Consider the following 11,882-nt stretch of genomic DNA (forward strand, 5'->3'; position numbering starts at 1 on the left):
CCAGGGATGGAGAGGCCATCGCCACCCCGGACAACCTGTGCTTGGTCACCCTCGGAGCAAAAAAGTCTTTCCTGATGTTCTGAGGGAAACTCCTGCGGCTGAGCCCGTGCCCGTTGCCCTGGTCCTGGTGCTGGGCTCTGCTGGGAACGGCTGGGCTCTGTCCTCTTCCCCCATCGGGGGTTTGTGTACATTTTGACATCTCCCTGAGCTTTCTCTTCTGCAGGCTGCACCAACCCAGCTCCCTCATCTCCTGGAGAGATGCTCCACAGACCTTCATCATCCTCACAGTACATCCATGTCTCTCTTCTACAGGGGAGCCCAGAACTGGAGCCACCATTTCTCTTTGTTGAACTTTGAGGCCAGTAGATCATGGCATGTCAGGTTTTTATCAGTCTGCCGTGCAGATTATGTGCGTGCCAGGGCAAGAGCTGGGCTGGCCGACAGCTCCTTGGCTGCATCTCGGCTCAGGTCCATACTCTGACGAGCAAGACGAGCCGGCAGTTTTCAGGGGCTTAACAAAACATGCAGCCAAGGAGCCAAGCATCACTCCTGACCACTCACACCAGGCAGAGCCTCCTGTGACTGCTCGTAGGTAAAGCATCTCCCCATGGCAACAGAGCCCCCGCAAGCCCAAAATTAAAGGGAACACCTTAAAAAACAGGGGAAACAACAGAGGAGCAGCTGGCTCGAGCCACTTCTTTGGGATCGTTCCTCCCAAAATGTGGGTTTTTTCATCCCTTCCCAGGCAGGGTGGTGCCGCTACAGGTCAGAGGGATTATTTTGGGTGACACCAGCCCAAACCAGAGCACTTCAGATCCTTTGGAGGAAGACCTTGTGCTGCACTGGCAGACTAGATACTGTCTGCATTTGTTACCACTTTATAAAGTGCCATAAAATTAAGCTTCCCAGCATGCTGGAGCATTTCCAGCTGAAATCAAGTTTCTAGCAGCAGCTTAGTGCCCCTACACTGTTATACCCAGCACTCCCCAGCAGAAGACAGCTACAGAGTCACTGCCATGGAGGTCAAGGGCATTCACCCTCCTGCTGCCCTGATTCCTTACGCCTTTAATCCATCTCCCCCCAGATAAGAGGCTGCTTTGCGTGGGCTAGAGAAGAGCAAGACCAATTAGATCCACCAGCCCCTTTTCCTAGCCACTGCATCATTGCCCACAAAGCAATTCCCAACGCTTTGTCCAGGCTAATTCAAAGCCCTAATGTTCCCCTCGGGAGATGCCCCACAGCCTAATTAATAGTTGCTGATTAATAGATTCTACAATATTTGAAACAAGCCTATAAATAATGCAAAAACACTCCTGTGTTTTGCAAAGAGCAATCCTAGAAGCTCCTAAAGGCCACGTGCCTCTGCCTCAACAGCACTTGTGTGTGAGATGTGATTTGGGTAGGGGGGACTAAACCGTAGGGGACGTATTCTGCTGCTCCCAAAAGCGGTCCAGAGTGTCACTGGCAGGTGCGTGCTGAGCTGCCGAGGAGCAGCATGGTTTATCCATCAGCTCCTGGCTGTGGGAAGAGCCAGCGAGAGTCCTCCAACCACCACTGGTGAGGGTGATCTCTGATGTCTAAGGCTCATCCAGGTTGTCCCCATCGCTAGTCACGAGAGCTGGAGAGACCCGGCAAAGGCAGGAGCAACTGGCAGGCGGCACTGCTCCAGGCTCAGCCTGAATTTCCCCTGCTGCAGAATTTCCCTTCATCCCTTCCAAACAATGCCAGCTGGGCTGCCAGGCTCTTCTGATTAAAGGATATTTCACCAAACAGATCGCAATAGTTCAATAAGAATAGTAGCAACATTTTTAATTAAAAAAACCCTCAAACCTGGCCAATCACAAAAGAGCCCTCGGCCATAACATGAACCACTTCTGAGGTAAGATGTCTAAAGACAGAGCTGGGACAGAGAGACAAGAGTCAGGGAGTGTGGGGACTCTGGATACTTACCCCAGCCCCTGCTGTCACGTTGGAGCACCAGGCTTTGCACCAACATGCCCTCAGGGTCCGGAGCACGCAGAGGAGGCACTTGGAAACCTCTCTGGGGTTTGAAGGCAGCTGAGGCCACACTGCAGGGAAAACCCAGAAGCATGAAGCCTGGTTGTGCCTCCCTCCTCACTCTTACCCAGGAGAGGAGGAGGTAAAAGCAGCCTTTGCTCCTCTCCTTCTGCCCTCCACACATTTTCCCAGCTCCTTCTCCAACCAGTATCAATTAAAGGTGCAAAGTCCTTCAGTAAAGAAAGTTTAAAGACAAATACAGATCCTGCTCTACCATCATGCCACTGTGAAGCAGGAGCTGAGGTCTCTCTTTTCTCCCCCCCTTCTCTTACCATCTTTGTGCATGGGTGCTGCTTTTTGGAGACACCTCATAAACAAAAATCAGTTTGCAACCACAAATCCACATTGGTTTCACCCTGAGCAGGTATCAGAGTGGCTTTTAATTTGGGTGCTTGACACATCTATGGGGAAGGTAGTGTGGCTGTGCATCAGGGCTGGTGTTGGAGGTAGTTTGCCAGGACCGCCGGGATCTCCAGCTCACCGAGCGCGGGCGGGCGGCCAGCCTGCTTCAGGAGGCGTCTCATCGCCAGCCTGGACTGAGACATCAAGGACTTGGGATGAGCTGTGTAAGGAGAAGGAGGAAAATGAGATGGACACCTTCAAGACACACAACCCTCTCCCCTCCAAACTGGGCATTATCCTAAGCCAAGGGACATCAATAAACCAAGTGTCTTTGCTAGGGCTGGTGGTGCTGCGTATTCAGCCACAAGCTTCATAGCATGTGCTTCACTGGAGCTGGACATAGAGAGATGAAATCTTCCACTGTCATACAGAAATAAATGCAGATTTTCCGGACATAGTACAGGAGAGCCAAAGCTGAGCAGCAGAAAGGAGAGGAATGGCAAAAAGCAGCCTTTAACCCAACAGACTGATATTAAGTGGAAAAACCAGGCTGTGGAAATCCCCATGTGCTCCAGACCAGCACTGACCATGGCAAGGATCCTCACTGAAAGCAGCTTCTTTAGCAAGTGTCTAGAAATACTGATGAAAAGCAGGTGCTGTGGTGAGTCCAAGAGGGAAGATAACCATGTAAATGTACATGGTGGCTGCACTGAGTCACATCCCAGATCCTAAACAAGGTAACCCACCTCCCATCACAGCCAGCAGTAGAAATTGAGGATATTTAGTGGATATTTATTGGAATCAAGCCCTCCTATGACAGTCTCCTCCAAGTCCCAGCAATTTGTTTCAGGAATTTCCTGCGGCAGCCTATATATCTAAGTCATCAGATTTAACCACTGGTGGTTGACCTATTCTCTTTAAACTTGTGATGTCCTTCTCCTGCTGTGTTCAGTATTGGAGACTTGGGGTTTTTGACCTGAACACAGCAGTTGTTGGAGGAGAGGGAGGAATAAGAGTTCAGAGTAAAATAGTAGTAATACTCAGGAGTTTAAGACTAGAGAGACCCATGCAGCAAAGTGATGCTGCAAAGGGAGATGAACCTTGTAGGAAAGCCTGGGTAAGGCTATTGGAAAGCAGAGGTAAAGGGAAGAGGAATCTGAAGCCACTTGCACCCAAATGAGAAAAATTAATGCTCATTTCCAGCCCCGGGGCCACACACAGAGATTACCTCTTGCCTGCAGCAGCAGCTCCAGGCCTTCGCTGTGGGGTGCCATCTCATCTACTGTGACACTGGGCAAATACACATTGGCTCCAAAGTCAATGAGCAGCTTGATGAAATTGCTCCTGCAGCCGTGCCTCAGGCAGGTTTCCAGCAGAGTCTTGGGCTCCTTGATCTGGGCAATCACCCTCTCCTCGGTGCAGTTATAGTCAGGATCGGCACCGTAAAGCAACAGCATCTTAAAGCACTCCAGATGCCCGTACACGGCAGCGAGGTAGAGGGGACCGGAACAAGCCACCGAGTTAGCAGCCCACTGGGGCAGCCTTGCTTGAACGTTGGTTTCTGCGCCATGGTCCAGGAGCTGCTGCAGGATGTCCACATTCCCATCCCTCGCGGCGATGAGCAGTGGCGAGCAATTGTTGTAGATGCTGCCAACGGGGCTGGCCCCTGCGTCCAGGAGGACCTTCACGCATTCCCGGTGGCCATTGCTGACTGCCATGAAGAGAGGGGTTTGAGCCTTCACATCCAGGCTGTCCACCTCCGCCCCATGGGCCAAGAGGACCTTCACACTCCTGACACAGCCCCAGGTGGCAGCCAGGCGCAGGGGGGTGCTGGGTACACCCCAGCCACTCCTCCGGTTGATGAACCTCTTGTACTTGTCTTGGGATAAGAGGTTATCTAGGGTTTCATAATCATCCTCAGATACTGCTCGGTTCAGCTCCTCACTTTCTCCATTGTCTTCTTCATCTTCTCTAGGCTGGAGCATGGAGAACATTTTAGTGATATCCATTAGGCTCATTTTTTTGGATCTGTTTCCCATGTACCACTTTCATCATAAAAGGTAAAGCCAAAGATCTACGGGACAACAAAACCAGCACCACCAGTGGGTTAGAACCAGCCTCCTGACACCAACACCACCTTTCATTATTTTTTTTATACACAATTTAAGAAAGATTATAAAAAAAAAGAACCAAAACAAAAACCATATTGGATTATGATGCTGCCAACATGCTTATCACCCTGCCACCACAGGTGAGGAAATCCACACAGGGGAAGGGATAAGGCAAGGATGGAGGTCATCGCTGTAGCATGTACGTGGGTCACCTCCACTTAAAATGTTGTGATCAAGAACGTGCTGAGATAATTGAATCTGGTGTTGGAGTTCAAACACGGCTCACTGGAGTTCAAACGGAGCTCACAGGCTTTTATAACTTTCTTTTTTGAAATTACTTAATGCTGTACTGCTAGACCCTGAGGCAGTAAAAGGTATGAGACTACTCATGAGATACTCAGACCTTGAACTCAGTAAGGCTCTTGGGTGGCCACAGGCTCTTGCAAGGACTCTACACCCCACTAGTGGATGAAGCCACCCATATTCCCAAAACCCTCAGAAGTCACCCCATCCAGCTGTCATTTGGGGAAGCCGCTGAGTGAAGAGCACATTGGAAAAGAGCAAGAATCAGCTCTGCTTTGTATCAGCCAAGGCTTCTGCTGGAAGCCTGACCACCAACTGCACTTCCAAATATTTTGGGACCCACAGAAAACTCAGAGAAGTTTTAATTTAGAAGCTGGCAGCATTGCAAGGTTTTTACACCCTGCCACTGTTTTTAAAGGGATTAGATTTCAAAATAGGAGATGAAGTGAATGGGAAGGTGGCTGGTTTGATTAAGGACTTTCAGCATCACCCTTCCTGAAATAATGTTGATATTTGAATTCAGCAAACCTTCTCCCCTCTCCTGCCTACTCAAGCCAAAGGAGCATGGCTGCAAGAAGGGTCTTGCCTTTTTATAGCAGGTAGCACAGGGTGGTGGGAGGAAGGCAAGGGGATGCTCAGCTGATCACAGCAGAGCCAGGGCTAAGCCCCAACACATTTATACTAGGCACTTGGTGCAGGATCTGCCTCCCCATGGCCGAGCAACAGTGTCGGGGAGGAATGCGATGCCCCAGTCGGCACCTGAGCAGCTGGGAAACGCCACCCGCTGGGAAGGGCAGAGGAATTTCTCACCACATCGAAATCCCATAGCATCTCAGATTTCCTTGGGGAGAGGTGGCAGTGGCAGAGCTCTGTCTCACCAAGCAGCTCCTCCGATCCTCCCTGGGAGGAGGCAAGGAGCTGCGCTGAGCAATTAGCCTCTTTCTGCAAAGAAGCCCGGCAGTAAGGAGGCAGTCACAGGAGGCTCGGCCCACATCTGCCTGCGGTGGCAAGACATGCAAGCTCGGAGGAAGTGAGCGACAGCAAAGCTCTGCTGCACTTCCACCTGTTTACATGAACATAGATGATTTAAATAGAAATATGTGAAATAATAACATTACTATTATTCATTAGACATGCTGATAACAAGCTCTAGACCTTTGGACACACCCCACACCCCCCCCCCCCCAGCTAATGGGGTAGGGGCTTTATTGCAGATTTGATTCAAAAAGGCGGCCCAGTTATATTCCTAAGGGAAATGGTCTGGAAAAGTAAAAAAAAAAAAAAACCTGTAGCATTTCTATAAGCCTCTCCAAAGGGACCTTAATTTGACAGCATAGTGTTCGCATGGGGAGCTCACGGATGTTTCTCAACTACAAGAGCCCAAAACAGAGTGCTCACCTTTTGAGCTGAAGGAAGCTGTCCCTGCCTCTGCAGCCCCCCCCCCCCTACCCCCCCAAGAAGTTATGACTGGAGCTAACGGTGACAGAGAATACACTCACACTTTTACAGCTGGTTACCAAGTTACCTTCAAGTGCCCGATGCTGCCTTGGCTTCATTATGCTGCTGCCTTACCTTTGAGAGGTAGATGATGCTCACAGCCAGGGTGGGCGAGGCAGCAGTGATCCCATAGCAAGTTCTCCCTCAGTTTAAACAAAAAAAAAAAAAAAAAGGAGATAGAGGATCTTGCCGTGTTGGGGATGGACGTCCGCTCTGTGCAACCAGAATGACACAGGCTGTCAAGCTCACAGCTGAAATGCCACCGCGGGGAGAAGGGCCAGAGCGCACTGGGGCTAATTTTAGCCCCTCAGGGGTTTTATCTTACCACTTCCATTCTTGGAAAGTTCCCCTGGGTAAATATAGAGAGGGGCAGCGAGGTGGGGGGAGGCTGGGACAGGTGCTGGAGGCTGCTTGACCCATCTGAGCAAACACAAAGCATTTACTTCACCGTTTCCTTGCATAAATCGCAGGATACCAGGCGATTTTGAGTTCCCAGCCAGGAGAGCACATTCCATGCTGCAGCACCAGCCTCTACATTATCCTGACTGCCTTTTCCACTTTTAGAGCAATACAAATGACCATTCACAACATTCAGAATTGTTTATTAAACACAAGAAGGACAAAAGGCCCTGAAGACAGTCCAGATTTCTCACCTGAGCGTTCCTTAGGCTTCCCTCCCAGCTACACCTGCCAGAACAAACCACTTCTTTGGCTTCATAAAATTAAGTAGCACATAGCAAGGCAGGAAACTTTACAGGGGCAAACAAAAAAGCAGGGAGCAGTGTTTGGGCTGTCTTATCAAAAGCTGTCAGCTGGTAAGTGTAATCGTATTTTATCCAGCTCCCTTTAAACCTTTTCCAAACTTTTCGGCAGTGGAGCAGGAACAGTCTGACAGTTTGAGGCAGCGTTATCAGTGGTTCTAGATAACGAGAGGGGAACCAAATTATCCAGCAGAAAAATCTCCACTGCAGCAAGAAATAATATCAGAGGGCTCTGCAAAACATTCATGACAACCCTGCTGTCACCACCGGACTCACATTTGTAGTCAAGACTGTGAAAAACATGGAGGGTAGGAAAACGTTCAATATTGACAGGTTTTAGACTTTTGGCTTCCTCAGTTTCACTTTCTCTAAAATCACTCACAAATAGATTGTTAATTCAAAAAGGCCAATTTCCCTCAAAGTCAACTCTATGAATGGAATTATCAAGTAGGATAGATGTGGATAAACATCAGAGCAAAAGTGGGGAGTTCAGGGTTTATTAACCATCAAGAAGCTGCAACCACAATGGGGATGCTGCAGCCAGAAAAGCCACGGCTGGCTGGAAACCCCTTCAACAAGGTGCAGAAATAAAAGCAGCAACTAAAAGGACAGTGTATTACAAAGGGAAAAAGAGGGATACAGACAACAAAATGAATACGTGTTAGAAAATATGAAATGTAGGAAACTGTAAGGGAGCTTGGAGATGAAGGGAAAATCCTTGAATGGAAAATTTCATTATAAACTGCATATTCTTTTGTTGGTGGTGGTGCTGCTTTTTAGTTGTTAACCAAGAAAAGAAATCTTAGAAACAAGACGAGCTCTTTGGTAAGGAACAGAGATTAAACTGAATACTAATGAAGCAAAAAGTATGAAGTACTTGCTGATAAATTCACCCTCAACTGGAAGAATGCAAACTGGCATACTCATTGTGCTCCCTTAACAGTCAAAGAAACACCTTAAATAGCATCCTGCACAAATATTTAAATCAGCAGATTCAGATAAACCCCTGTTTTGGATAAGCTTCCCAACACTTTTGAACACTGGGGAAGTCTGGAGTCGGGAGAAGCTTTCACCTTCTGCCTGAGCTCCAAGCACAGGCTGGCTGCCACCGAGCCACTGGCTGACCCGACACGTGCTCCAGGCAAAGCAACCCCTTTATCAGCTCTCCACTAATTGGGGAAGAATTAAAGGGCAGAAGTCTAATGAGAGTAAAGAAGGTTTTTTGGGAAGGTAAATCTTGTCCAGCGATGTTTCTTCCATTAAAGAGATTATAGTTATTAACACAGCTGAAAAGAGGTAATGAGCTTTCTGATTTAACACCACTAAGCATTCCGATTTAAAAGTTTAGCGCTAAACAGTACCAAATAAATCATTTAGCGGGGATTAAGGATTTACCAACAGTCCTCAAGGTCAGAAATGCACAGTTATTGCATGGGGCTACGTCTGACTCCTGCCTCTGAGCTGTCAGTCACTGCCAAACCGCAGCAAAGCCTTTGAACTTGGGAGTTGCCCTCCCCGCCGATCGGAACATCTGCTCACAGCTTTCCGGCACTTACACCTGCCTGTTCCGCTGGGCGCCTTCTCACCACCCAGCCTGGAGGTGGCTCCAGCAGCAACGGGATTCAGATACCAACCACGAGAGGGCACGAACACCTGCGGACCATCCCTCGCCTACGCCATGCACCCTCACACCAACAGCTCCCAGGGTTCCTTCTGAGGCACATCACCATTTAATGGGTGCATTAACATACAAAATATGTAGCTAGCAGTGAAGGAGGAATCCAGCAACTGTTTCTTCTCCTTCACGAGCTGTAATTCCTTGAGGAATTTTGGCAGCATCAGAGCCCCTTTCCTTTTAGATCCAAGGATGCACTGGAGTCAGCAGCTGTAATCTGATGCGACATGATGATCGTTAAGGACCTGAAATGCAGAACCCAAAGTCAGCATGTGCCTGCTCTTTGTTACGTGAGTTATCTGTGTGACACTGATCACAGGAATCTGCCTGTTTGCCCTGCTATGCTCTTCTAAAAGTGCTCCAGGGCTGGCAATGCTTCAAAGTTATTCCTGGGAGAACTAGTGGGTCTTCTCTGCTTTTATTTTACAGTACTAAAATGTGCTCCTTTTCATTCCAAAGCTCTGAGGAGGAAGTAAAACCTCTAATAATCAGCTCTGAGTCATGCCACCCCCAAAAGCATCTTTGCCCTGAGATCACAAATCATATATGCAATAAGTGAAGGTTTTTTGTCATTATTCAAAATAGCAGGCGATAAGAGCAGGCATGGGAGATCTGCTCTTAAAGGATTTTCCAATAGCAAGTAGGTCTGCAACAACCACCTTTCAGAAACAGAATTTCTAATCCACGTGAATTGGCAGATTTTGCCCAAACACCATCTCCAGCCACACACACTCTGGATCACTGTGCAACAAAAATTATTGGTTTTTTTATGCACCACCACCCGCGCCCCCCCTCCCCCCCCCAAAAAAAAACCCCAAAAAACCCCAACAAAAAACTTGAGAATTGGACCAGATTTCCTTAAAATGGCAAATGGACTCCCCTTATCTTTATCCTCTCCCTACTCTTCCCCTTTGTCAGGTAAGATTTGTAGAAGTCTCTGAGTTGTTTAAGTCCCTTTAAGTGCCTCACCAGAGAGGGGACTTCCCTTAGTTACTGTAGAGAAACTGGAACACGTGCAGAATACTCAAATTTTGGATAGTCAAGTCAGCCTCAGCCTTTGGTCCATACATCTTGTGTGCTGGCCTGCAATGACTGCCCAAGAGCAGCACCTGCTAATTCTGCAGGTCCATACGTGGGTTTTCTTACAAGGGTGCTTATATATATATATTTGTATTGATTCCCACTCACACTGGATTCCTTGCTTCATTCCCACAGCTGAGCAAGCTCTGAGATCTGTTATTTGTCAAGAGAGAAAGAGGAAAAAAAGCCCCAGAACAGACTCAGTAAGTAGTGTTCACTTTTCCCAAAACCACTGTAACAGAGCCATGGGAAACAGGGCTCTGGTCTGACTTACAGAAGGGTTATTACTCTTAAGGTTACTGCATCCCCCCATCCCATCCACTCCCCACAAGTGAAACAAAATACAAGGTACAGGAGAACACGGATTGCATGCGAGAGAAATGACAATTAACACACCTTCTGCCTATTGTTAAAGAAACATTATTCAGGGCAAAACTTCACTTTTTTTAGGGATTTGAACTTAGGAGAACCTGCAGCAGCCCCACATGCTGTCCGACCCACACAGACCCATGCCAAGGACGGAGTGCCTCTCCCTGCTCAGCAGTGAACGGCTACGGTGGAGGTTCAATCCTGTTCCAGCGTCGTCTGGAGGGCAACGAGAGTATTTCACAGCCTTGCCTGTGCAAACAGATGAAATTATGCTCTTTCTGCTGCTAGTCTGGATTGGCTTTTTTTTTTTCCTTATAAAAGGCACCAACCCAAAAATTTGTTGTCTACCTTCAGTATCAGAGGAGTTTATCCATTTTACATATACGCATGAAGGCTTAACACCAATATATCTCTAGCAAATCATCACTGCCATCTTTTAACTGCTGGGTAACTGAACTGAATAAAATTTGAGTACAAAGTGACATGGCTACCAAAAAAAATTAAGTATTATTGCTCTACTGCAAAGAATCCACAGATGAAGAATTAAAACAAATCAACATTTTAAAGCATCTTTGGCACATGCAAATCTGAACCTCAACAAGAAAGCAGATTAACTCAACTGCTTTTTCTATCTGAACTTAGAACAGCAGATTTGCCCTTAAACCAGTGATTTTTCAGTACATACCTCCAATTAAGTTTACTGATCATTAATTTTTCTCAGCATAAGGTATTTCCTAAGAGCTGCTGAAAACATGTCTGTAGCAATACTTTTATGACAACTCTAAATGGAACCTGCCCCCTCAAAACTAAAGTTAGCTTCAACAGGGAAGTTTTAAATCACCCTCAGCAAAGATGCTGTCAAACAGACAATAAGTTTTCCCAAAATGTAAATTACAGCTTTATCAATTCTAGTCAGTGTTAATGCTAATAATCCAATTAAATGCAAGGCAAGACTAATTTAGATACATGAAGGACTTCACTGGCATTAGTAAGAACATTTAAAATTAGCAAGAAGGAAATAAGACTTTGAAACATCTGGGGACTAAGTATACCCAAGCGGCAGGTGGTTTTTCTGCCTTAATACCTAGAAAAGAAATACCCGTTTTTAAGATGCACAGTGCAGTGGAAAATATTAAATCAGGGGCTGGGTAATAAGTATTGGTCTTGGGTCTATTTCTTGTCTTCAGTCTTACCTCCCCACCACCCGACTGATGATGGACAGTTCAGGGCTGTTCATATTTAGGAGTAAAGACTGAAGGTCTGGTGCTAAACTGATCTGGGTAAAACGGTTCCTCGGTCTCTCCTGCTAACCTTCAGCATGTTCGGCAAGTTGCATTCCTGTCACTCGGTTCCCCCACCTCCACAGAGCATTAAAAACGTCCAAAGGCTTATTTTAAAATTAGTCACTAAAATAGCCTACATTGCTTTGCCAGGCAGAGATTTAAACCATTTACATGAATTTACCAATCCAAATGGTATCCTGAAGCATTTTGTAAAGCCTTGTAAACATCAAATTAACTTGTATCACCTCATTTCCCTCTGCTTTGCAGATCTGTATTTAATCGTGGGATTTGACTGTTACTGCACAGCTGTAAGTTATTAAAGCACAGATTCCAATCTTGGTTATAAACACAAGGCAAGTTTTGCACCTGGAATCCATTCTCCCACCTCACTTGAGTTTGTCTG

The 11,882-nt window shown here is 47.0% G+C and overlaps 1 protein-coding gene across 2 annotated transcripts; it reads right to left on the reverse strand.

Moving 5' to 3' along the window:
* Positions 1-1,804: 1,804 nt before the first annotated feature.
* ASB12 (ankyrin repeat and SOCS box containing 12) lies at positions 1,805-7,003 on the reverse strand. 2 transcript variants are annotated; one of them, XM_074915177.1, is made up of 3 exons: positions 6,965-7,003; positions 3,629-4,474; positions 1,805-2,620 (listed from the first exon to the last, which is right to left on the reverse strand). In XM_074915177.1, the coding sequence occupies exons 2-3, from the start codon at positions 4,437-4,439 to the stop codon at positions 2,487-2,489; spliced, it is 945 nt and encodes a 314-aa protein (XP_074771278.1). In that variant the 5' UTR covers positions 4,440-4,474; positions 6,965-7,003; the 3' UTR covers positions 1,805-2,486. The 2 variants fall into 2 exon arrangements, with proteins under 2 accessions (XP_074771278.1, XP_074771277.1); XM_074915176.1 differs by lacking the exon at positions 6,965-7,003 and adding an exon at positions 6,387-6,785.
* Between the last annotated feature and the right edge of the window lie 4,879 nt (positions 7,004-11,882).

Source organism: Athene noctua, chromosome 11, assembly GCF_965140245.1.
Source record: "Athene noctua chromosome 11, bAthNoc1.hap1.1, whole genome shotgun sequence".
Taxonomy (NCBI): domain Eukaryota; kingdom Metazoa; phylum Chordata; class Aves; order Strigiformes; family Strigidae; genus Athene; species Athene noctua.